The sequence below is a fragment of the Lepidochelys kempii genome, chromosome 4, assembly GCF_965140265.1.
Source record: "Lepidochelys kempii isolate rLepKem1 chromosome 4, rLepKem1.hap2, whole genome shotgun sequence".
NCBI classification, from domain to species: Eukaryota; Metazoa; Chordata; order Testudines; family Cheloniidae; genus Lepidochelys; species Lepidochelys kempii.
This window is the reverse complement of record NC_133259.1, coordinates 5,175,491-5,201,373: the sequence shown is the minus strand read 5'-3', so window position 1 is coordinate 5,201,373 and position 25,883 is coordinate 5,175,491. Positions and strand designations below refer to the sequence as shown.

General features: G+C 41.4%; 1 protein-coding gene across 30 annotated transcripts in view; it reads right to left on the bottom strand.

Moving 5' to 3' along the window:
* ADGRL3 (adhesion G protein-coupled receptor L3) overlaps window positions 1–25,883 on the bottom strand; it is an 809,498-nt gene that overhangs the window by 299,789 nt on the left and 483,826 nt on the right. For 29 of the 30 annotated variants that reach the window (XM_073340228.1, XM_073340229.1, XM_073340219.1 and 26 more), the window contains one exon: window positions 19,666–20,466. The exons of the other annotated variant lie outside the window; for it this stretch is intronic. In XM_073340228.1, the coding sequence (XP_073196329.1) occupies window positions 19,666–20,466 (801 nt within the window). The remainder of the gene's footprint in view (window positions 1–19,665; window positions 20,467–25,883) is intronic. 30 annotated transcript variants of the gene reach the window in all.

Sequence of the window (25,883 nt, the reverse complement as noted above, 5' to 3'; positions counted from 1 at the left end):
AGGGCATATAATTAACTAGTAATTAAAGAGATATTTCTATACGGATAGAAAAAAAAACACCCTCCATTTTTAGGACATTTACTGTATGCTGAATATTAATGAACAGATTACCTAACCTATGTTTCTTTCTTACTTAGAGTAAACTTTCACTCTGCAAAGTGTACATATTGTTGTTCCCTGACTGGCACTTCTATTTGCATGAATTGCAGTGACATTTAACCCTTCACATTTTAGTTCCAATTTTATTGTTGATGAGAACATCGTTCCAATGCAAAAGACGTAAATCCATTCAAACAGACTCTGTGTTAGATGACAAAAGGTTTGAGTCATCACAGATCAGGGTTTTTTTATTTAGACTCCTGTGATTAAGTTAGGTACAGCAAGGTGAATATATAAATATTATATAAATATATAAAAACACAGTGGATATAAAAAGTTTGGAAGTGACCACTGCAGGACGTCAAGGAACTCATTGTATGAGGGTTCCAAAGCCGTAGCAAACAGATGTATTTTCTGGTGGAAAGGTGCACTAAAAATGCATGTACACAGCTTTGTTCTGCAATGAAAGAGTGCACATTTTCCCTTTAACTTAACACATTTTGTGTCACTTCTGATGCACTTTATTTCCCACCTCTTCCATTATTGCTATTATTTAACATTGGAAGTCGTGACATTAGAGCCCTCAACGAGAAAGGGGCTCCATTGTGCTAGGCACTGTACGAACATAGACAATCATATTGTCTTTTACATTGAGGTCCTTTTCCACTTCTCTGGCACTGTGAAAGTGCCAGACACTGGATGTAAATTTAGGCCCACTTTCAGTCCCCTTTAAAATGCCAGAGCAGCAAAAAGGTCTAAAGTTTTTTTTTCTCCTTTTAGTTCAAAACAATCTTGGTACTACCACTTTAAAATACTTCCCATATAAGTATGGTTGGCACATTTACAGGTGTCTAAGGCAGTTAGGGGCCTAAACCCCATTGATTTAAATGGGGATTTGGTCCCCTAACTCATTTAGGCTCTTGTGAAAACTGCAGCTCCTTGACAGCTGGTGTGTCAGCTACATTTGGAGAAAAATAGTTCTAGATTAGCAAGGCTATTTGCAAATTGTGTAGTGGGCAGTTTGGGGACACAAATCTGCTCCCATTGATGGTAATAGGAGTTCTCTACCATGACTTCAGAAGAAGCAGGGATGCCCATCACCACCCTGATTCACCAAGGCACTTAACGAAGTGCTTAATTGCATTGCTGAATCCTGGACTATCTGTGCATAAGTAAACTGCCATCTCTTGGTTGCTTGAAGCTTGGGGGGAAAAACACAAAAGTTTATTTCTACAACAAACAGAAATCAACCTTTAGGCCCAAGGTTTTTTTTAACCTAAAGGCCTTAAATTTCATAGTTCTGGGCCTTCAAGTGTGTGATACTGTTTTATTCTATATAGTTCATCTCCTCTCTGTAGCTAAAGTTGTGGCTACAGTCCAATTATAAAGAAGATTTTAAGCCCCTTTAGCAACAATAAACAAGTAAATAAATACATGTATTTATATTTTTGAGGGTTAAGTGTCATTGAAAACCAGACTATCTTCTGAAAATTCAGACTCAATCGGGTAAGTACCTCTGGAGATGGAAATATTGGCTCCTTTATGGTATTTTTTGCAAAATGTCTAATATTTCTAGATCTGGCCAACAAAAACCACACTGTGTCACAAAACTTGAAATATAGGTAGCTTTTGGCACTGTCTCATACCAGAGCCAGTTTTCAAGGGCAGCAAGAGTAAAATATTTAAGAAATTTACTCGATTCAACAATTAATCAGGATTCTTTGTCCTCGAAGCCAATGGAGGAAAATATACAGGGAAAAAATATTTTTGCTGTTGGTCTATTTCTCTGCCTACATTCATATAAGACACCTATCACCATTGTTATTTCAAACATAAAGTGCACATTAAAAGATATAGTTCTCTCTTTCTTTCTCTTCACTTTAGGCACCAGAGTTGGCCTCTGTTTATGTTCTTTTTAATTTTTTGGGGTATGTGATTAAATGTAGTGTTACAGTGGGATGCGTAGGTCAAACATGGGTTTTCCTCTGAACCAGCCAGAGCATGAATTGAAACTCAGGGATGACGGGTGAAATCAGAGCTCCCACTGACCTCAATGGAGCTAGGATTTCACCAGTTGTGTATTACTTTATTTCCTGAATTTTCCCCAAAATGCCTCCTCAGCCCAAGAGGGGATGGGCCAAGGAAGGTCCATCTTCTAGATCAGCAAGTGAGAAAGAGAGTTAAGTGACTTCCCAAAGGTCACACAGGCAGGCTGTAACAGAACTGGGAACAGAACCCTGGTCTCCAAGGTGATGGTGGATTTATCCACTATAACACAGTGCCTCTGCCAAAAAGTGTGTTAAATCTCTATCCTTAGGAAGGCAAGTTGTAAAAATGGGAAAATATCAGGGTGGATACAAATCATTTTTTTTAAATTAGGGATATTTTTATTTAAACGAAATATATTTTTCTCCGTAAACCTAAACCCATTCAAAATTAAATTTGGAATGTTGACAATCCATGTTACGGCCTAAACTTACTATGATTTATCAAAGCAATTTAAATTAAACAATAATAAAAAACAAGCAGCAGATGTTTGCTGTCTAAATTTTAAAGAAAGTCAGACCACTGAACTGGTGGAAGTCACTGTCTAAGCACCTGGAACCAGAGTCTGCTGGAGTGCTAAATTGCCTGAAGACAGCAGTAGGTTCTTCTTCAGGAGCAGAGAGAATATTTTCTTCATTTCAATTTATTCACCTAATTGAGTTCAATGACTAGTTCATTCGAAGCTGAGAAACTGAGGCAAAAAGCAGTAAAGCTTGTTTGCTTCTTCCAATCTATGAAAAAAATTAAATGCGGGCAGATGAGATCTAATACTTCTAAAATCTTGAAGGATACGGTGACCAGAAACAATCAGTTCAATTCATAAACTACAGCTAATACTTCCTTTCTTTAATAAATCAGTTAGTTTTAAATGCAAAACATGTTTTGATACATTTACTTTATATAAATATATATATAATCCCAGCACATTTAAGCTAGTTTTGTTTAAGTAATAATAAAATAAAGAATACTTTTAAAAAAGCTGATTTTGTACATTTTAATTTATTTCCAATTTTAATCCAAATGCAGCTTCACACAAATCATATTTAAACAATTAATTGTTGTCTAGTAAATAAGAAATGCATTATTCACCATTTTCCAACAATCAGAAATGTAAAAACAAAGATACAGAAAAAAGTATGTTAAACTATTATAACTGCTTACAGAAATGTGTGTAGATACAGTATATTCTATTGGTTAGCAAACAGAAGCCCCAGATTTAAAGTAAAGACTGTATTTAGTTGCAAGTCAATATTTGAATGGTTACTAGCCAGTGAGAATCAACTCCTCTTTAGGAAAAAAAATTAAAACATATACATAAAAATAAGATTAAAAGTGATTATTTAAATCAAGGTTTCTTGCTTGCTGATTGAAATCATGATTAAAATCTGTGATTTAAATCAAGCCATCCTGGATAACAACACTTATGGCTTGTCTACACTACCGCGCGGGGTCGATCTAAGATACGCAACTTCAGCTATGTGAATAGCATAACTGAAATCGACATACTTAGATCTACTTACCGGGGTGTCTTCACTGCGCTAAGTCGACAGCTGACGCTTTCCTGTCAACTCTGCTTGCGCTTCTTGTTCCGGTGGAGTACCAGAGTAGACGGGAGAGTGCTCAGTGGTTAGAATCATAGAATATCAGGGTTGGAAGGGACCTCAGGAGGTCATCTAGTCCAACCCCCTGCATTCCAGTGTTTCACCACCCTCCTAGTGAAAAAGTTTTTCCTAATATCCAACCTAAACCTCCCACACTGCAACTTGAGACCATTACTCCTTGTCCTGTCCTCTTCTACCACTGAGAATAGTCTAGAACCATCCTCTCTGGAACCACCAGATTTATCGTGTCTAGTATAGATAAATCGACCCTCTCTGGATCAATCACTGCCAGCCGATCTGGTGAGTAGTGTAGACAAGCCCTTAGTGACCATAGTGCTTTGAGCACTAAGGATGAGAAAGCACTATCAAGGTGAAATACAGTATTAGCCACAATCTCTGGAGGAGGCTAACTAGACAGCAAGAGGCTGAGTGACGTAGCTGGGAGGTGCTGCACAATCAAAAGACTTAGGCCTCTCCTTTGACTTCGGAGCCAGAGTGCATACAAATCAATGATTTTTTTAAAAAAAATCGGATTTTTTTTTTAATTTAAATCAGATTGTTTTGATAAAATGCGTTTTAAGGAAAAACCCTATCTAAAGATAGTTTTAATTAAGATACATTATAACTGAAAGATATCTCATCATGGAATAGGGATTATACATTCTAATTCTATAGTATGAGACAATATATTAATGTAATGTTTAAGAAAAGTTTTGTAAATGAGTTACAATAGTTCATGGATTAGGGACCCAATTTTATGGGGTTCCAGGGGCTTCTCTTTAGGTTATTTAGGTTAATCTTTCTATCTACCCTATGGGACTCAGTGCTCAGTCTAGAAGATACCATCGAGAGGCTTAGTTTTGCAGTTCTCAAATTGTGGATTTGTGTCTCCAGAAATAACATGCTTTTTAACAGCAAAATTGTGTTTAAATCAATCATTAATACATAGAGGTGAGAAATAACAGACCTCAACCCTATTGTCCCTCTGCAAATTTGTGTACACAGAGTCAATCCCTAACCTTTCTCTAAAAGTGCAAAATTTCAAAAAGTTCAATGAACAGAAGATTGTTGGGGCAGAATAGATCTAGACAAGGAGAAGAAGTCTGGAGATAAATGTGAGAAGGCAGAGACAGGCAGTAAAAGCAAAAGTGAAACTGTTTGAGCAGCATATTCCAGAAGTCTTGAGGTCTTTCAGAGTGTAGCCTTCATTGATTTGAGATCTACCATACCATTCTCTTATGAGAAGGGAAAACCTATAATGGCAGCAGGCCACAAAAGAGACCCAGTTTGGGAATATTTTAATGAAGTTCCTCTACCTGTGGGTAAGACAGGCATGTGTGCAAAATACAAACAGTGCCCGAATGAAACAACATCATGAGAAGTGTTCCTTCTCAGGAGGAAGCTGCGTTGAAGATGATGAAAGGAACAGGTCTGAAGATGCAGGATCTTCAGGTTGGTAAACTTTTTTTATTTCATACTTCTTTCTTAAGGACTGCCTGTCTTCCTTCTGGACTATTCTTTAATTCTCATGCTTGAGCAAAAAATACAGTTGTTACGCTCTGGTACTATCATTTTAGATGCAGTTGTGATAAAAAATAAATAGCTGAAATAGGCAGATCTTCCTTTTACAATTTCACCTTTAAAGTTGTACTGAGTGTCAGTGAATGCAATGAGTAATACTAAATGAGCAGTATGGTAATAATACTTAAATAACTGCACTGACTTATTTTGTTTAGGAAAATCCACCCTCAACATACAGGATTCTGAAGACTATATACCTTCAAGATCACCATCATTTTCTATAGTTTCAGAGTTATCTGCCAATGACAGTGTTTCAGTCACATTGTGTATGTCACATTGCCACAGTATATCACCTGTAGCAAAAAGAAAAAAAAATCTCCATCATCCAGAAACAACCATAGATAAGTTTGTGATAAAATCCAGCAGATTACAAAAAGAGGTAATTGATGAAAAAATTGCCCGGTTTGTTTATGCAACAAACTCTCCCTTCTGTAGGATTGAGAGCCCACAGTCATTAAGACCGGGATACAGTCCACCCAACGGAACAGATGTCACAGCAAATTGCTGGATAAAGTGTATGAAAGAGAAATTGAGCAGTGTGCAAAAGGTCTAGAGGGTGAAATTGTTAACCTGAGTCTTGATGGCTGAAGCAATGTCCACAATGATCCTGTTGTATGTGCTTGTATGACAACAGAAGAAGGGAATGTATTCCTTACAGTAACAACTGATACATCAGGAAATGCGCACAAAGCAGAATACTTACAAGAAGTAGCAGTAAAAGCTATAACAAACTGTGAAACAAATTGCAAACGTCTAGCATGCAGCTTGGTCACAGACAATGCTGCAAATGTATCCAAGATGAGAAGAAATTATTTAGAAGAGAGTCCCAAGCTAAGAACACACGGTTGCAGTGCTTGTTTGATACACCTCCTAGCCAAAGACTTCAGCGTTCCAGAAATAAAGCCTAAAGTTGTTGAAATTGCAAAATACTTCCACAACAACCACTTTGCAGCAGCTGCTCTGAAAAAAGTGGGAGGAACCAAGCCAACTCTCCCACAAGACGTGCGATGGAACTTGGTAGTGGACTGTTCTGAGCACTGTATCAAGAACTGGCCTAATCGGATGACAGTTTGTGAACAAAATCGTAAAAAAAATAGATGGCCCTGTCACAGCCAAAGTTCTCAGCATTGGGCTTAAGAGAAAGGTTGAACACGTGCTGAGTACCCTGAAGCCTATTTCTGTAGCCTTGAACATAATGCAGGGAAATAGCTGTTTTATTGCTGACGCTGTTGAAATTTGGAAGGAACTGAGTGAGATCTTAAAAAGAGAACTATGCAATGACAGCGTTAAATTACAAGCATTAAAAAAATGAATGGGACAAGCACTATCACAAGCTCATTTTCTTGCAAATGTTCTCAATACTCAGTACCAGGGTCACACCTTAACGGCTGAAGAAGAGGAGTTGGCTAGGACATGGACATTCAGCAATCATCCCTCCATAATCCCAACTATAATAAACTTCAGAGCTCAGGGTGAACCCTTCAAGAAATATGTTGGCTGATGATGTTTTAAAGAAAGTCACACCAGTGTACTGGTGGAAGTCACTGAAGCACTTGGATTCAGAGATTGTTGAAGTGATAATCTCACTTTTAACAGCAGTAGTTTCTTCTGCCAGTGTAGAAAGAATATTTTCTTTCTTTGGACTAATTCATTCCAAATTGCGAAATCATTTGAGATCTGAACAAGCAGGAAAGCTTGTTTGTCTTTTCCAGATTATGAGCAAACAGGAAAATGAAGGTGAAGACGACTGAGTTAGCTGCAGAAGCCAATATTGTAAGTTTCTCATGTTGACCTGCCTGACATAGTCAATTTAATTTTGGTTTTTTTTAAAAAATATTTCGTTTAACTATTTTGGTTAAAAACAATTTTAACAAAAACAAACCTGATTAAAAAAAAATTTGAATGTTTAACTCAATTCAAGTTTCAGAGTAACAGCCGTGTTAGTCTGTATTCGCAAAAAGAAAAGGAGTACTTGTGGCATCTTAGAGACTAACCAATTTATTTGAGCATAAGCTTTTGTGAGCTACAGCTCACTTCATCGGATGCATAAAAGTGGAAAATGCAGTGAGGATGTTTTTATACACACAGACCATGAAAAAATGGGTGTTTATCACTTCAAAAGGTGTTCTCTCCCCCCACCCCAGTCCCCCACTGGCAATAGCCCACCCAACGTGATCACTCTCCTCACAATGTGCACGACAATCAAGGTGGGCCATCCCCAGCACAAATCCAGGCCCACTCTCCCCCCACCCCACTCCCCCGCTGGCAACAGCCCATCCAAAGTGATCACTCTCCTCACAACGTGCATGACAATCAAGGTGGGCCATTTCCAGCACAAATCCAGGGTTTAACAAGAACGTCTGAGGAACGGGGGGGTAGGAAAAAACAAGGGGAAATAGGTTACCTTGCATAATGACTTAGCCGCTCCCAGTCTCTATTCAAGCCTGTGCTGGAAATGCCCCCCCCCCCCCACACACACACACACACTGCAAGGAGAGCGACCACGACAGATAAGCCACTACCAGCAGGAGAGTGGGGTGAGGGAAGAGAAAACCCGGACCTACGCTGGAAATGGCCCACCCCAACCACCACACACATTGTAAGGAGAGCGATCACTCCAGATAAGCCACCACCAGCAGGAGAGTGGGGTGCAGGTGGGCCATTTCCAGTGCAGGTCCGGGTTTTCTTTCTCCCCACCCCACTCTCCTGCTGGTCGTGGCTTATCAGGGGTGGTCGCTCTCCTTGCAGTGTGTGTGGTGGTCGGGGTGTGGGGGGGGATTTCCAGCACAGGCTTGAATAGAGACTGGGAGTGGCTAAGTCATTATGCAAGGTAACCTATTTCCCCTTGTTCCCCCCCCCCCCCCCGTTCCTCAGACGTTCTTGTTAAACCCTGGATTTGTGCTGGAAATGGCCCACCTTGATTGTCATGCACATTGTGAGGAGAGTGATCACTTTGGATGGGCTGTTGCCAGCGGGGGAGTGGGGTGGGGGGAGAGAGGGCCTGGATTTGTGCTGGGGATGGCCCACCTTGATTGTCATACACATTGTGAGGAGAGTGATCACGTTGGGTGGGCTATTGCCAGTGGGGGACTGGGGTGGGGGGAGAGAAAACCTTTTGAAGTGATAAACACCCATTTTTTCATGGTCTGTGTGTATAAAAACATCCTCACTGCATTTTCCACTTTTATGCATCCGATGAAGTGAGCTGTAGCTCACAAAAGCTTATGCTCAAATAAATTGGTTAGTCTCTAAGGTGCCACAAGTACCCCTTTTCTTTTAACTCAATTCAAAAATTCATATGCTTATTTTGTTAAAATATTCTATGTTTGCTGTTGAAGAAAAAATCCAGAATACGTAACGTTGTTTTAGTTAAATAAAACAATTTGAGTGTCTCTCTGGTGATGTTCTCCTCCTAATACAGCATGGCAAGAAAATCCTCCAAATTTTAATGATTAACCTGTTGAATTGGAGATAGTTCACCTCCCAATGACTTCATAAATATCTGCTTCAATTACCTTTGGTAAATGAAATAACCAAACAATCATTCATTTTCTGATATAGCTATAAAACTAATCTGAAAAGTTTTCAAAATAAATCACTTTAAAAATGTATAGTGTGTACCTTCTAAAAATGAAATACATCTATCTCGGAGTTGTGAAAAATATGTATTAAGGTTACAACAACCAACAAGAATGCACTTTTATGTAGAAATCCATGATTAAATTGAGTCTTTCTGACTAGTGATTTAAACCATGATTTAAATCAAATCCACCCTGTTGGGAGCAGGTATGAAAAAGTTATTCTGGGGGGAAATAAATGATCATCAAACCTCAGCCCTCACTAAAAGATACCATACTGCTGAGGTGTAGCATGTAGATATACACAAATGATCATAAGTAACCAGTGAAAGGAAAACACATTTAACTATTTCCTGTTTTTAGATGGTGAATTTACATTTCTTTACAATGGTGTTATTTAAACCCTAGAGAGATACAGCTGGGTCTTCGGAGCAGCAAAATATGTGTCCGGCTCTCTCACTGGCAGGGCTGCTGTGACATTTTCTTCAGGACGATGTGAATACGAGCACAGTGAGAAGAGTAGTGATTGAGGGAACACTATGAACCCTCTATTGTTGGATCACCCCTGCATTTATAAATAAGAAGCAGTGGTAGGCCTTAGTTTGATATACAGCAGAGAGGCTAACAGAGGGAGTTTGCCTGGGAGTTCTCCCGGGGAGAGCCCACTGAGGCTTACATCTTGCCGGCTTCTCTGAGTAGTTACTACAACTCCTGACGAAGCTCATAGAAGGAAAGTAATATGGATTGGGAGTGTTCAGCTGTTGTGACCGTCACTGGATGTGCCATGTTTGTCTTTCTTCCACAGTACAGAAGCGACTTTGTCTGGGGCACAGGTCACTTGCTGGAGGATTCTCTGCTCCTTAAAGTCTTTAAACCACGATTTGAGGACTTCAATAGCTCAGACATAGGTGAGAGGTTTTTCGCAGGAGTGGGTGGGTGACATTCTGTGGCCTGCATTCTGCAGGAGGTCAGACTAGATGCTCATAATGGATCCTTCTGACCTTAGCATCTATGAATCTATGAAAGTGCAAGCTGGTCTCCAAATTGGAAGAGAAGGTTCAAGGTCTGGAGCTACAGGTATCGGCCCTGCATTGCATAAGAGAAACTGAAGATTTCCTGGACAGATGTCAGGATATGCTTCTACGGACACAACGTACTGAAGATTCAGAGTAGGCTGCACTGCGGGGACAGGAGGACGGTGAAGAAATTTGGCAGCATGTGACCTCCAGAAGAAGAAAGGGGAGCGTCCATGTACCAGCAACGCAGACACAGGTAAGTAACTGTTTTCATGTTCTCTCCACAGGTACTAATGCGGAGAGTAGACTAGATGATACTTCTGAGGGAAGGGATCAGAAGGAGACTCCGCCGATTGGAAGGCATGAGATGCACTGTCCTAGGATTGCGGGTTCCACGACCACCGCTCCCAAGAGAAGGAGGCGGGTGGTGGTGTTTGGGGACTCTCTCCTAAGGGGGACTGAGACATCTATCTGCCGCCCTGACCGGGAAAACCAAGAAGTCTGCTGCTTGCCAGGAGCTAGGATTCACGATGTGATGGAGAGACTGCTGAGACTCATCAAGCCCTCGGATCGCCACCCCTCCTGCTTCTCCACGTGGGCACCAATGATACTGCCAAGAATGACCTTAAGTGGATCACTGCAGAGTATGTGGCTCTGGAAAGAAGGATAAAGGAGCTTGAGGTGCAAGTGGTGTTCTTGTCCATCCTCCCTGTTGAAGGAAAAAGCCTAGGTAAAGACCGTCGAATCGTGGAAGTCAACCAATGGCTACGCAGGTGGTGTCGGAGAGAAAGCTTTGGATTCTTTGACCATGGGATGGTGTTCCAAGAAGGAGGAGTGCTCAGCAGAGATGGGCTCCACTGAACGAAGAGAGGGAAGAGCATTTTCGCAAGCAGGCTGGCTAACCTCATGAGGACGGCTTTAAACTAGGTTCAACGGGGGAAGGAGACCAAAGCCCTGAGGTAATTGACGAAGCGGGATACCGGGAGGAAGCACGAGCAGGAGCACGTGAGAGGGGAGGGCTCCTGCCTCATACTGAGAAAGAGGGACAATCAGCGAGTTATCTCAAGTGCCTATACACAAATGCAAGAAGCCTGGGAAACAAGCAAGGAGAACTGAAAGTCCTGGCACAGTCAAGGAATTATGATGTGATTGGAATAACAGAGACCTGGTGGAATAACTCACATGACTGGAGTACTGTCATGGATGGATATAAACTGTTCAGGAAGGACAGGCAGGGCAGAAAAGGTGAGGGAGTTGCATTGTATGTAAGGAAGCAGTATGACTGCTCAGAGCTCAAGTATGAAACTGCAGAAAAACCTGAGAGTCTCTGGATTAAGTTTAGAAGTGTGAGCAACAAGGGTGAGGTCGTGGTGGGAGTCTACTATAGACCACCAGACCAGGGGGATGAGGTGGACGAGGCTTTCTTCCGGCAACTCGCAGAAGTTACTAGATCGCAGGCCCTAGTTCTTATGGGAGACTTCAATCACCCTGATATCTGCTGGTAGAGCAATACAGCGGTGCACAGACAATCCAGGAAGTTTTTGGAAAGTGTAGGGGACAATTTCCTGGTGCTAGTGCTGGAGGAACCAACTAGGGGCAGAGCTCTTCTTGACCTGCTGCTCACAAACTGGGAAGAATTAGTAGGGGAAGCTAAAGTGGATGGGAACCTGGGAGGCAGTGACCATGAGATGGTCGAGTTCAGGATCCTGACACAGGGAGGAAAGGAGAGCAGCAGAATACGGACCCTGGACTTCAGAAAAGCAGACCTTGACTCCCTCATGGAACTGATGGGCAGGATCCCCTGAAAGAATAACATGAGGGGGAAAGGAGTCCAGGATGGCTGGCTGTATTTTAAAGAATCCTTATTGAGGTTACAGGGAAAAACTATCCCGATGTGTAGAAAGAATAGCAAATATGGCAGGCGACCAGCTTGGCTTAACAGTGAAATCCTTGCTGATCTTAAACACAAAAAAGAAGCTTACAAGAAGTGGAAGTTTGGACAAATGACCAGGGAGGAGTATAAAAATATTGCTCGGGCATGCAGGAGTGAAATCAGGAAGGCCAAATCACACCTGGAGTTGCAGTTAGCAAGAGATGTTAAGAGTAACAAGAAGGGTTTCTTCAGGTATGTTAGCAACAAGAAGAAAGTCAAGGAAAGTGTGGGCCCCTTACTGAATGAGGGAGGCAACCTAGTGACAGAGGATATGGAAAAAGCTAACGTAGTCAATGCTTTTTTTGCCCCTCTCTTCGCGAACAAGGTCAGCTCCCAGACTACTGCACTGGACAGCACAGCATGGGGAGGAGGTGACCAGCCCTCTGTGGAGAAAAAAGTGGTTTGGGACTATTTAGAAAAGCTGGACGAGCACAAGTCCATGGGGCCGGATGCGCTGCATCTGAGAGTGCTAAAGGAGTTGGCGGATGTGATTGCAGAGCCATTGGCCATTATCTTTGAAAAATCATGGCGAACGGGGGAAGTCCCGGACAACTGGAAAAAGGCTAATGTAGTGCCCATCTTTAAAAAAGGGAAGGAGGAGGATCCTGGGAACTACAGGCCAGTCAGCCTCACCTCCGTCCCTGGAAAAATCATGGAGCAGGTCCTCAAGGAATCAATTCTGAAGCACTTAGAGGAGAGGAAAGGGATCAGGAACAGTCAGCATGGATTCAGCAAGAGCAAGTCATGCCTGACTAATCCAATTGCCTTCTATGACGATATAACTGGCTCTGTGGATGAGGGGAAATCAGTGGACGTGCTGTTCCTTGACTTTAGCAAAGGTTTTGACACCGTCTCCCACAGTATTCTTGCCAGCAAGTTAAAGAAGTATGGGCTGGATGAATGGACTATAATGATTTAGTTGGGGATTGGTCCTGCTTTGAGCAGGGGGTTGGACTAGATGACCTGAGGTCCCTTCCAACCCTGATATTCTATGATTCTATGATATAGATATATATGTTATAAGGATTTTTTCTTACTTTCTTTCTATCTCATTCTGTCCCTTAACAAACCATATTCCCATTTTGAGCTTACCTCTGTAAGAATTGCAAGGCCAAAGCGCTAATTATCTCAGCCTGTTACGGGGACTGAGTTAAAGTTTGTGTTAGAAAGTGATAAGAATGGCCGTTACAAGACAGAGAGTCTGTACCAAGGCATGGTAAGAACTTTGAGAAAACAATGCTGCTCTTTGAAGCAACACTCTGATACTCTCACCCCTTGGGTGCTTTATCATGTCTATGTAGATTTTTGTATAATGACAGAGGGAAAGGGAATTGGATTAAATTGGTTACACCCTGAAAGTCATGAAATTGCATTTGAAATGGAAGAATGATGAGTGTATGGGAGTGAGTGTTTGAAACAGGTAATTGATTGGTTAGGTGATTGTGCCAGCCTACACCTAAGAATTATAACTCCAGTATCGATGGGCCGAAGAGAATGCAGAGTGGAGATAACCGGATGATCCGTGGCAGGCAAAGCAGAATCCACCTGAGCGTATCAAGGAAGGACAGAAGAACTGAAGGTAACACCCAGCCGTCATGAATGTACCATCTGCTGATTAAACTGATTAATGATCATTTTGAATGCAATGTCAGCATGATGAAGCAACCTCCATAGACTTGTATTGGGCCAAAGACCTATAAAGACAGAACCAAGGGACTGGGTTCTTTGAGTCTGGTTCTGCGACCACCCTCCAGGAGCATCGGCTGCGCATCTGACAACAACTTGGCTCCACCCTTGTGTCCAGGCCACCTGGCCAGTGACTTGGCACGAGCAACCTTTAGGCTGGTAACTATAACAACTTTGCAGAACCTGTGTGAATGTTTGTATGAATGAATAGTGATAGTGATTGCATTTGCTAATTTTCTGTTGTATTTATAATAAATGCGGCATTTTGCCTTATCCCTCTTATAAGATCCTATTGGCATTATTTTATTAGTGTAACATAATCTCCCCTTGGCAAAGCTATTTCCCATTCTGCAGCCCCATTTATAGAAGGATGTTTTTATTTTGGGGGAGCAAGAAGCCACATATCTGTTTTTCCTGGACAGGCCGAGAAGACGCTCACTTTGCGTGAGCCAAGTTCTAGTAAAACGTCTGAGCAGCTCCACAAAAGGAGCATTTGGAATATTGGGGATCTCACCCTTCAGGAATGTGAGCGTTCGCATGAGAAGACAGAACAGAAGAAAGTTCCCATTCCAGCTTTGGTTGCTGAATGGCAGGATGACCATTATAAGATCTTCCTGGATATTCTATAACAGATTTGAAAGTAGCTATACTTGAACAAAAAAAATTCAAAGAGAAACTGCAGAATTAAAATTCATTTGCAAATTTAACACCTTAATTTGGGCTTGAATAGGGACTGGGAGTGGCTGGCTCACTACAAAAGCAGCTTTGCCTCTCCTGGAATTGACACCTCCTCATCAGTTATTGGGAGTGGACAACATCCACACCGACCGAAGTGGCCCTGTCAACACTGGTTCTCCACTTGTGAGGTAACTCCCTTCTCTTCATGTGTCCGTATATAATGCCCGCATCTGTAATTTTCACGCTATGCATCTGAAGAAGTGCTTTTTTACCCAAGTAAGCTTCTGCCCAAATAAATCTGTTAATCTTTAAGGTGCCACCGGACTCCTTGTCATTATAAGAAGAGCTGCCCATAGTACTACCTTATCATTTTTAACAAGCACCATTTTTAATGAGTAAAAGAAGAAGAGAAAAAGACAGATACGCCATAACATCCAACAAATTTATTAACTGGTCTTTGGGCATTATCTCCTTAGTTTGGTCCTTTTAAATAAGTAGCTAGACCAACAAATTACCACTGAGGTACCAGTGTCATTCCAAACACAGTGAATCAGTTGAACTGAATTCTTGACCTTGCCAGGATTGACATACCTTTCTGGCTACACAGCAGAAAGGAACAAGATTTATTTAAAGGGTAACCATCTTCAATTACTGGGACACAGTCACAAAAAGGGAGGTATTAAAGACTATAAGCAAACAATTTAGCTCATCATAAACATCCATGTGACTGCTACTGTAAGCAATAGCTGGGCTTTGTTTTATGATTCCAGCAATAATGTATGAAAGCCAGCAGCCACTGCCACGAGCAGTGAAGAAGAGCTGGAGAGGAGAGCTAGGGATGCTCAGAGGAAAGCAACTGGAAAATAAAAATACAGAATCATCTGCAATTAACAACTAGCAGCCACTGAAATATTGCCCCCATCCAGCATAAGGAGATGTACAGCACCAAGGTTCAGTACGGATTTTGAAATGCAGCGTGGATTAAATTTCAGAGACAGGAAATGTGTCTTATCACATGGGGATCTTGAAACTGTAGCAATTCATATCCTGTACGCAAGCATGATTTAAAATTCTACGGCTCTCTTGATGTATTTCCCTGGCAAAGATGTTTCAAGCTGAACAATGCAGGAAGCCGCTTTCCTGCACCTATTAGCACGTGACTGCTTTGAAAATGTTCAGGATTCTCTGCCCACCATTCACATTACTCAGCTGTCAAAGTAAAGGGCTCAGATGTATGATGTGAAAATTACATTTTAACGAGGTGTCATATGTGTTTAAAGTTCTTATTCATCACTATACTGCCACATCTTTTAACTGAGACGCAAATGCACTTAATTAGCATATTTTAAGGACAGAGGGTTCACCTTATCTACATTGTAAACCTGCTTAAAAAAAGAGGATAAAGAAGAAGCAGAATAATTTACTGAATTAAATGGTTGCCATCATATGTCAAGAGAGCATATTCCAATATTAAACACAAACCTAGGGTATAAAAGTTTAACATGCATTCTGTGATTTTTTAAATGTCAAAGGTAGATACAATAGTTTAGTACCACATTTCATTGCATACCTGGTAAAACACAGTGCTAATATACAATATATAGAAGTCTACAACACACATGTAGACATTATATGAATGCTACCTCTTGCCAGATGGGCAAAACTATTTATTAATTTCACATGTTTGTCAGGTACACAGCACTGTAATGGATGGGCTCCTGGACATAACTTAGATCAAGAGAATAAAACATTTCCTCCAAAACAGGAAGCATATATTTCTAAGCCCACTAAAGCAAGCTAATCAGCTGTCCTGAACAGACCAGAATCAGAGTGGAGGGTTTCCAGCTAGGAAACTGACTGCCAAGGAAATTCCAACACTCACAGTTACTAAAAAAAGGCTGAATGAAAACGTGAATCTTGCATCATGTTCTAAAAATAGATATGCTTAGACTCTGACAGATTTCCAGCAGGAGATAATTCTACATACCAGCCAATCTTGCTCCGGGAGGTTTCCCTCTAAGGAGGGCAGGTTTCAGGTGTCACATCTGGGCTCATGAGTGGTCTCTAAGGTAATTTGGTGCTAGACCATTTAGAGTTTGCAGATAGTAATCAACATCAGAAAAAGGATCTGCAATCAGTTTGGATTAGGCAGTACAGTTGTAACATGCTCTTGGTGGCCTCTGTCCTACCTAAAAGGCAAGGCAGCCCCATTCAATAATAATTCAAGCTGCTTAAGGGCCTTCCGAGTTAGCCTGGCTAGAACACTTCACAGAAGCTTGGCTGTTGACTGACAAAGGTGTGGACCACTGCCATGAGCAAAGGAAGCAATCTCCAACCAACTGTGGGCATTTCCATCCACCTCTGTTTCTTGAAGTGCTAGGAGCAGTGGATGAGTCTAGTAAGAGCTTGAGAAAGCAAAGCATTTTAACACCCAGAGAGCTAATGCCCTCGCAACTAAGAGTGAACCCACAACAACTGACACTTCCTCAAAAGGTTTCCCCTGCCAACAAATGTCACCACCATTGTATCCAGGGTGAGCTTAAGGGCTTGTCTTCATTGAAGAGTTAACTCAAGTGCTGCCCCGAACCCAACTCCCACACACAGGCAAGAATCTTTAGCTGGAGTGTGATAGCACTTTAAATTCAAGCCTGCTGGCCCAGCAGGGATCTAGCAACAGCTTGAGTTAGCACAAATCAGCAACTGCTCCCATCATTCAGTGCAGCTCAAAGAGAGTTATTTTGCAGCCTGGCTGCTGTGACTCAAGCTAGGCTAACTGAAGTGTAGATATCTCAAGTTAACTGCAGTGAAGGCATAGCCTAAACCAACCTGTTTTCAGCTCTGCCAAATTAGAGGTAAGCAGAATATATGTTATATTGTTTTACCTGCCCAGAAAACAGAAACTGTACATGTCTTGAGAAATGGATTAAGAAGTTCATTGGTTTGACTGTAGCGGTTCAAAATTGACACCGTGTCCCGCACAGTGTCATATGTAACTAACTTCCTGCAATAATACGACACCAAGAGCCCTACACTCCTTACTGCAAGAGCATACAGGAGAAACTACATTCCCTCCCCCAACTCTCACTAGTGGCAGAAGTCCATCTGTGTCAAAAAGGACTGCATTGGACTAGACCCTGAACCCTGCATATGTATGTCCCAGCATGAATTACACCTAAAATCCAACAGAAAATTCTTCTCTAGAGGGTGAACATATGTTCATGGACAGCTTGCTCTGGTCAAATCATTCTGCTCCCAGTGACACTGGTGTAAATCCAGAATAACGCTGCTGAAGCCAGTGAGATTACTCTGGATTCCCACTGCGGTAACAGAGTGGAACTTGACGCATGGCCTTGAATCCTGACAAGTAACATTATTATTTCTAATCCCAGCGTTTTGTTATGGGAAGGGCTAGGGCTTAAGGGATCAATTCTGCAGGTCTCAGTCACGCTGAGTAGCATTTACTTACACCAACAGCCTCAAACGTCAGCAGACCAGACGGTAGCTGTCTCTTACAGGGGTACAGAGCAGAGCGAAGGACCCCACGTAATGAGTAGGGGCAATTACAGCTCTGAAGGACTACTCCCCGGTGAGGAGGCAGGGGCAGCTTTGCTGCTGTGGAGAATAAGCAGCCCCACCCCCCGAAGTGGGCGTAACTGTCCAAACACCATCCTTGTTTTACTCCAGCAGTACAGCAGGAGACAAGGGTGGGGTTTTTTTAGATGATTTATGCCAGCTGGGTCACCAGATGGTGGTGATCAGAATAAATAGCTCCGGTTAACGTTAGGATCATAAAAGGTACAGGGAAGGGTCTTCATTTCATGTACACCACTCACAATTTTGTCCTCAGCTCAATTCTGGAGCATGATGTTGCAAGCAGTACACCAGAACATGCACACTATTATTTTAGGTTTCAGAGGAACAGCCGTGTTAGTCTGTATTCGCAAAAAGAAAAGGAGTACTTGTGGCACCTTAGAGACTAACCAATTTATTTGAGCATGAGCTTTCGTGAGCTGATGAAGTGAGCTGTAGCTCACGAAAGCTCATGCTCAAATAAATTGGTTAGTCTCTAAGGTGCCACAAGTACTCCTTTTCTTTTTACTATTATTTTAGTTGACGTTCTTGGAGCATTTGTTATGGAGAATACTGATGGAAGTGCAGAGTCGTTTTCAATGTTACTTCCACCCAACAGGCAAGGAAACAGACTAGCAGAAGATCTTTGTAAGAAGGGACCAATCCACCGACAGGCACCCATGAAGCGAATGGCCCCTTTAGAGACTGAAGAGCAGGAGGGATAGACCATTTCCTTCTATCCGATATAACCTCCTGGAGATATGCGTTAACAATCAGCTTCATAGGTTTTGTGGACCCTAAGCAGACCTTTCTTCAAAAGATTCCTTTACAGTAATTGAACCCAACTCCCAATAAAATAACAAACAGAGGTAACTCCTTAAAAAGCAGCAATTAATTAGCAATTTTTGAGAAAAATCAATATTCGGTTTCACTCTGTAAAAAGCACTGAACCGGCTGTCTCCAGCTCAATTGAATTTAATTTGACTTTGTTACAGATCTAAGATTTCAATGTGCCCCCTTGTCTACTTCATTAAACCACTATAGAGGGCAAGCTGACACATTCCCATGATCCTTTGCCACTGATCCCCTGTAAGGAGTAAAGGCCTATTGTTTCACTTCAGCAATCACATGTACAAAATATTTTTATGGCAATGCTCTCCAGTGTGTATACAAGCTACATTTGGAGATGTACCTTTCAATTAAAGTCCACAAAAAAGTATTAATTGGGGGGGGAAACAAATTGATGCAATTAAATGACTTATTCCTCTAGACTGTTTTAAGAGAAGGTAAAAAGAATTGCTTATCTCAAGGAAAGCAAAGACTCAAACAACTGTTTGTTTGTTTTTATGTTTGTATGTTTGCACATCTCTGGGGACAGATTCTCAGCTCATGACATTCTTTAACATTTCATTGACTTCATTGCAGCCACGCTGATTTAAACCAGCTGAGGGTCTGCCCCATGGTATTTACAATAAGAGCAACATCTGAGCTATGTTTCACAAAAGTAATGTTCTGGCATGGTCATAAAAGCAAAGGGGATTCATGGATAGAATAAATGCAATGGAACAGGCATCTCCACTGTTGATTCTGATGATCTGAACAGGAACTTAGACATCTGGAGATTGGCTCAGGCTTATCACTGACAATTTATTCCCATTTCCATTTATTTTCAAAGTAGGCTATACAGAAAATGTTCTGTAAACAGTAAAATGTCTCTTTGAAGCAGCTAAGCATTAAGCGTGAGGAGAATTAGGCCTTAAGTCATGCACACACACATGCAATCAAAGACAAATATACTTTAACTTCACAGAAAAAACAAACCAGCTTCAGGTTATAGATAATGGAAGCCAAAAGCAAAACTTAGCACAGAACCTTACCTGATCTGCTGTCCAGTGGTCCAAAATCCAAAGAATATTTCACCACATGATAGTTGTTCCATACATAAAGGAGGTTGTCCCTGGGGTTATAATCCACAGCAGCGATGTACTGGTAAGAGTTTGGAAAGGCAACATCCACCAGACTATCCTTGCTTTGGTCAGTATTGTAAATATAGTCTATCTTATTTCCTGTGGCTTCATTGTCGTCATCTTCATACACAGACTTAACCACATATAAAATCCCACAGATCATGAAAGCGTTGGAAGCTGACCTTTTGTCATAGGCTGTATCCCACGTCCCTTCGATCCTTAAGGTGTAAGGGTTTAACTGGCTAATGACAATTTTGCCATTGTTTTGTTCGGTTGCATAGATTACCCATAGCCCGTTCTCATCAACCGCCAGGTCTATGTCAGACTTGCCTCCCCACCTGTAAGGAGAGGTGTCATGGTAATTGGCATTTGCTATGATAGCCTCCCCACTTTTTATTCTTGTCCTCAAGTCAAACTTGACTATATTCCTGGTTCGCTCCTTGTTGAAGAACAAAGCCCCATCGTACACTACAAATCCAGTGCCATCTACCCGGTGAGGGAGTTTATAGGTAGTCGTTGGTCTCCCAGCTATGAAATCATCCTTGGAAGAATACTCCGTCAGGGTGTCCGTTCTGTATGGGGTCCAGGGCATGTAATAAATCTTGTCAGAAGCCTGTAGAGGGTCCTTGCACCAAGCCCCAGACTGATGGTCTGACTCAAATAAATGTTCACTCTGGTATACACCTTTTAGTAGGCCAGGACAAAGAAAAACTGTTGGAGGGGAAGAGAGTTAAACACAAAAAAAGAAAGTTAAAAAGAGCTCTGATGGTTTGGTATTAACTTCTAATAGTTTATAGCTCTGCAGCAGAGTACGATCAGCCCACAACAAATGTAGTCTATTTGCAGATTACCTTCACCACGGGCAGTGTGTGGTCTAGAACAGGACCATATTGATTTTTGCTGCCTTTTGAATTAACATCAGTTCATTTTCTTACTGCCTTTGGAATCTATTTTTACTGGTGTACTTACTTGGACTATTCGCCTTTCTAAACTCTGAAATGAATATGTATTCCCAAAGGGTTTATGGGTTTGTATTTTCAGATTATATTCTACACTATATCTATACCTGCTAAGTGAAGGGGTAAATTTCTGGCGAATTGTTCCACATATTTAGTTTGAACAGTCTGCTGAAGATTGCCCTAGAAATGGAAATTAAAAAAAAGCGCCCATCCTTACAGCCCAGGTGGAATTGAATATTTAAAAGGTACCATGGCAAAGCAGAGGCAAATCCCTCAGCAACTCAAAGGAACACTGAAAGCAAACAGGAAGACAAAAATACCCTTGTATGGGTCATAACTAGCAATAAGATTTTTGAAGCTGCTACAGAACACACAGAACATGCAGTCCACACAATTAAAAATGAACAATGGATGAATACTGAGAGGAGAAAGAAAAGACAGGAAGCGAGGAAGGAAGGAAGAAAGGAAGGAAAAGAATAAAGTTCACTGGAGAGGAACCCAAGATCTAGATTTTAATCAGTTAAAAATGTCCTGTTAAACACAGTAGTATTCAAATTTAAAACATATACCTTCTACGGTTACATGAGAGGAGCATACAGGAACGGTTTGGCTAGCTGTGCTTTGCTGCTCAGACTTCAGAATGGGAATGGAAATGGGACAGGGATCAGCTGGTTCGGTTTGGTTTTAGGGTGATATGTTGCACGGACAGAGGTTAGGAGAAGGCACCGCACATGTGCCTTGCCGATGTAAGAATTAAAGTAACACTTAAATCTGATCTTTGACTGATAAGCTGAAGGAGAACTATGTGCTACAGTCCAGTACACGCAGCGTGGGCCAGAGCACAACCTGGCAAGCAGTGAAACGATTGCAGTATGTGACAGCGAAATACAGTGCAGTCTAGTTTATAATCTCCCTTTGATGCCCAGATTAACTCTTATTCACTGGAGTTATGCATTTGTATTAAGGGAAGAATATACTGCAAATATATGTGTGTTGGCACACTGGGAGTGCTACGGGATATTACAATATAAAAAACAAATTGATGGCGACAAAGTAAATTTCAAGTGCACACCAAGGTCCTAATCCTGCAACTGATCCAGGGGTGGACCCTTGTGCTGATGCAGACTGACATGGAAGAATGACTTAAAGCTACATGAGTTCTGGACACAATACCAAGAGGCAGACTGAACTCTCAGTCAGGTCAATGGGAGTTTTGCCATTGACTTCAATGTGAGTTGGAGGGGGCTCATCACATATTACAATTGAGTCAATGTTCTTGTGTGTGTTATTGCGGTATGAAGATGACCTGAAACACAACAACTGGCCAGGCACAAGTGCCCCATTAGACATTTCTATTAGCATGGGGCTGGTATACGGGGCAGTTGAATTATCACTTCTTGCTTAGAAGTCAACCAATTATTTTCAACAGTGCAGAAGCTGATTAAGCCCCCTGAAAAAAGAGAGAATATGGGAAAAATCACAAATTCAAACGATACACAAAATTTTGGGCCACATCCTCAGCTAGTAGAAACTGATAGAGCTCCGTGGAGCCAATGAAGCTGTGACACTGTTTTACAGTAGCTAATGTACGGGGCACTGTGTCTACAGGGTCTTTTAAAAAAAATAATCATGCTTTTAGAGTAGAAGATTGAGAAAGAAAACTATACCAGTAAATCTTTTCAGCAAAAAATATATATTATCTTGTGAAGTTGAGCAGCAGAGAAACTAAATAAACTTTAACAAAAAAAAAAGTGAGAATTAATGACAAAAGTATTTCAACTAAACGTTAAACTGTTAAATAACTTAGCCTATAAATAAGTAGTATATATAATTTGAAAGGTATTTAATTACCTTTTTGTTCCACTTCTATTGTAGAGAGAGAAGTAAAGAGAGAAAGGAGAAAAGAGAATAGATTAATGGTACTGTATTGGCCAGGTACTTTTCTATACCTCTTCCAAATGAAAGGAAGTATTATTAATTTACTTCAGTTATTGCTATATTTTGTGAATGTTATATATATATATATATAAATATGTAAAACATCTTTTCCTCTGATATACACCAGATAAAATACAGGCACATGACTTAGGTGTACTACAGTCTTAAAAGCAATCAGGGCCTGATCCCAAAGTCCATTGAACTCAATCAGAGATCTTTCCATTGCCTTTGGATCACGCTCACAGCATAAAATAAGAGTTTTATTAATTGAAATAGGGTTGAAACAGATTTCTAGATAGAATAAACTATTCAGGATAGGGTCTGTCTTGATATCCATTGCCCAAATCCTGAAAAATCAAATGAACCTGCACAACTTTATCTAGGGGAGTATTTCCACTGGACGTGAGTGGACTGCTCAGGTGAGTAAAGTCACACAGGTCCCTAAGTGTTCACAGGATTTGGGTCTAGGTCTTGTACAGAACCAAGCACGCCATCAGCACTTATAAAATCATCATCATCAAGATGGCCTTCCTCATTAACAACAAAACAACGGGAAGGATTTAAATACACCGCTATTTTAAAATACAAATGTAAATATTCATGGCTGTTAAAATATTAACATGTTACTAATATTAATGTGCTACCGAAAAGCCCATATCCTGTAACATAGATCTATTCTGTTTATCAGGCACTATAGTGCTTTCAATGAGTTTCATCCTTTTTAGCAGACCTGATTCCCTCAGTGCTGGAACAACCTTATTCAGCACATGTGTACACTACTAAAAGGCTTTGGTGCCATAACCTTACAGCCTATCCCAAGAAGAATTTACGGCCTGAGCCAAAATCCATTGAAGTCAATGGAAAGACTCCCATCAACTCAATCTTCTTTGGATCAGGCCCTTGAAGACATAGGCGGTGGGTATCGTAGGCTGGGGGAGGCTGTGCCTCCCCAAACAGCCTGACATGGCCCTGCCCATGCTCTGCCCCCAGGACTTTCTTGCCTACTTCTAGTTCCCTTCCCGCTCTTCTGGAGCACAGTGGCTGGGGAAGAAAGCCTGGTGCCAGTGCTGACAAGGCCTGGAGCTGGGGGCGCTAGGGCTATGGCCATGCCACGCTGCCTGCCCGGTATTGGGGGTGCTGGGAACACGCCACTCACCCAGCGCTCCGGTGGGGGCCCGGGAGGGGGGTACTCTGGGCTCTGGCGGGGGGGGGGAGGTGGAGGCAGAGGGGGAGGAGCAAGGGGCTAGCTGCCCCCAACAGCTTGTTCACCCGCCACCCATGCCTGCAGAGCAGATATAGACTTTTCACCCAGAAGTCTTGTGTAGAATCTCGGAAGAGATGGATGTCCTACACTTTCTCTTCCACTGCACTGCACTACTCCATTTTATATGCACCATTCCTAAATGTGATGTTGTCTAATTAAAATATAACCATGACAATCATTATTGCTACCACTGTTATATAACTGCAACAAATCTTATACAAAGTATAACACATGACCAGAAAGGCTTAAACAGCTTGCAGGCTAACTAACCCAAAGCCAACCTTTAAAGACATGTTAGAAAGTATGTGAATGGTAATTAGGGCCATTGGATGCTAAATAGGCTAGAACTTTGAAATGCAAACCTGTATTGTTAGAGAATTAGAGGTGATGCTAATTGTATGTGTTTACTTATAGATGCTGGCCATGTAAACAAACAGCTCCTATCTGTCACTATAGCTATTGATTCAGAGATCAAAAGGGGATATTAACATTTAGATGAATCTTGGATGCAATGATGTCATTGTCTATATGTCTCTTTAAAGTTTGTGATAAACTGCTTAATGGATAAATTATCTTATGATAATCCATGCAGTTAATTACCCGTGAGGTTTAGGAAACAGAAGGTTACAGCAAAAGCCTATTGTTCACCCAGGACTCTATGGTCAAGTGGCTGCTAGAAAACTGTATAAAAGACTCTTGGGTCCCAATCCTTTTTATCTCAGATCTACTTAAGCTTCATCAGGGGAAGTTTGAGTCGCAAGATTGAGATCCCAGTCCTAAACTGGAACACCCTGAATATGATATTGGACATTGGACTATAACCTATGGACTAAATTCTAAAAGAACTCTTTGCAACTACAAAGCTCACCATCTCTGCTATGAATCTGAATTTCAAGAGTGTAATCATATCTGTATGTATACTGATCTTTTAACCATACTCTCTCTTTTCTTTTTAAATAAAATTTAGTTTAGTTAATAAGAATTGGCTGTAAGCGTGTACTTGGGTAAGATATGGAATATTCATTAACCTGGGAGGTAATGTGTCCAATTCTTTGGGATTGGTAGAACTTTTTTATATGATGAATAACATTTTCAGTAATCCTCATCATATTTGACTTGGGTGTCTGTGTTACTTTAAGGGAACTATGTTCTAGGCAATCAGTGAGGTAATAAAGAAGCTGTTTTATGCTGGCTTGGTAAATCTACATATTGGAATGTCCACCAGCTTCGGGGAATGCCTGCCCTGTTCTTTGCAGTTCACCCTAATTGAGTGACCTCAGTTGGCTCCCACGGGACTCTGGTCACAGTCACCCTCGCACAGAATCAGCAGATAGCGGGCCCCTTTCCTCTCCTTAAGACCACAATACAGGCAGGGATTTTAACATTCAGCTCTCAAACTGCTGTTGTCACCAGGTAAACTTGATGTTCCTACCGTAGATGAGGCACTGATCTATTTCCTGTCTGCCCTCCTGCTTGTGTCATGAGGTGGCACTGTATTAGGTCACTAGTTGTGCAGTCAATCTGAACCAAGTCACTGGTGCATGGTAATGCAGACTTCAGTGGTGTAGCTTATATAATGCTGCTAGCATGCTTGCGTCTGTTGAAAATCACTCCTTCGTGGGAAGGAAAGGACACAGAAGACAACAAACAGCCCTGATAAAGAACCAACACCTTCTATGGCCCCACCAGCGAAAATCAGAGACACACAAAGTCAGCCGCTGCAGTATCAAAGTTTAAGAAAGAAGTTGTGATCCATCTAACAAAACAGACAACACACCTTAAAACTAATGACAACAGGAGAGGCAAGAGGAACACTGCACAAATTTGCTCTGAATGAGAGCTATAGCTAATTGTGCAGGAATATGCCGTAGTCCAGTCAACAGAAGACACACCCAATGGCTCACCATTAAAAATTCAGCATTTTACAGAGCACCACTGAAAACCTCAGAGACATCCGAAATTAACAG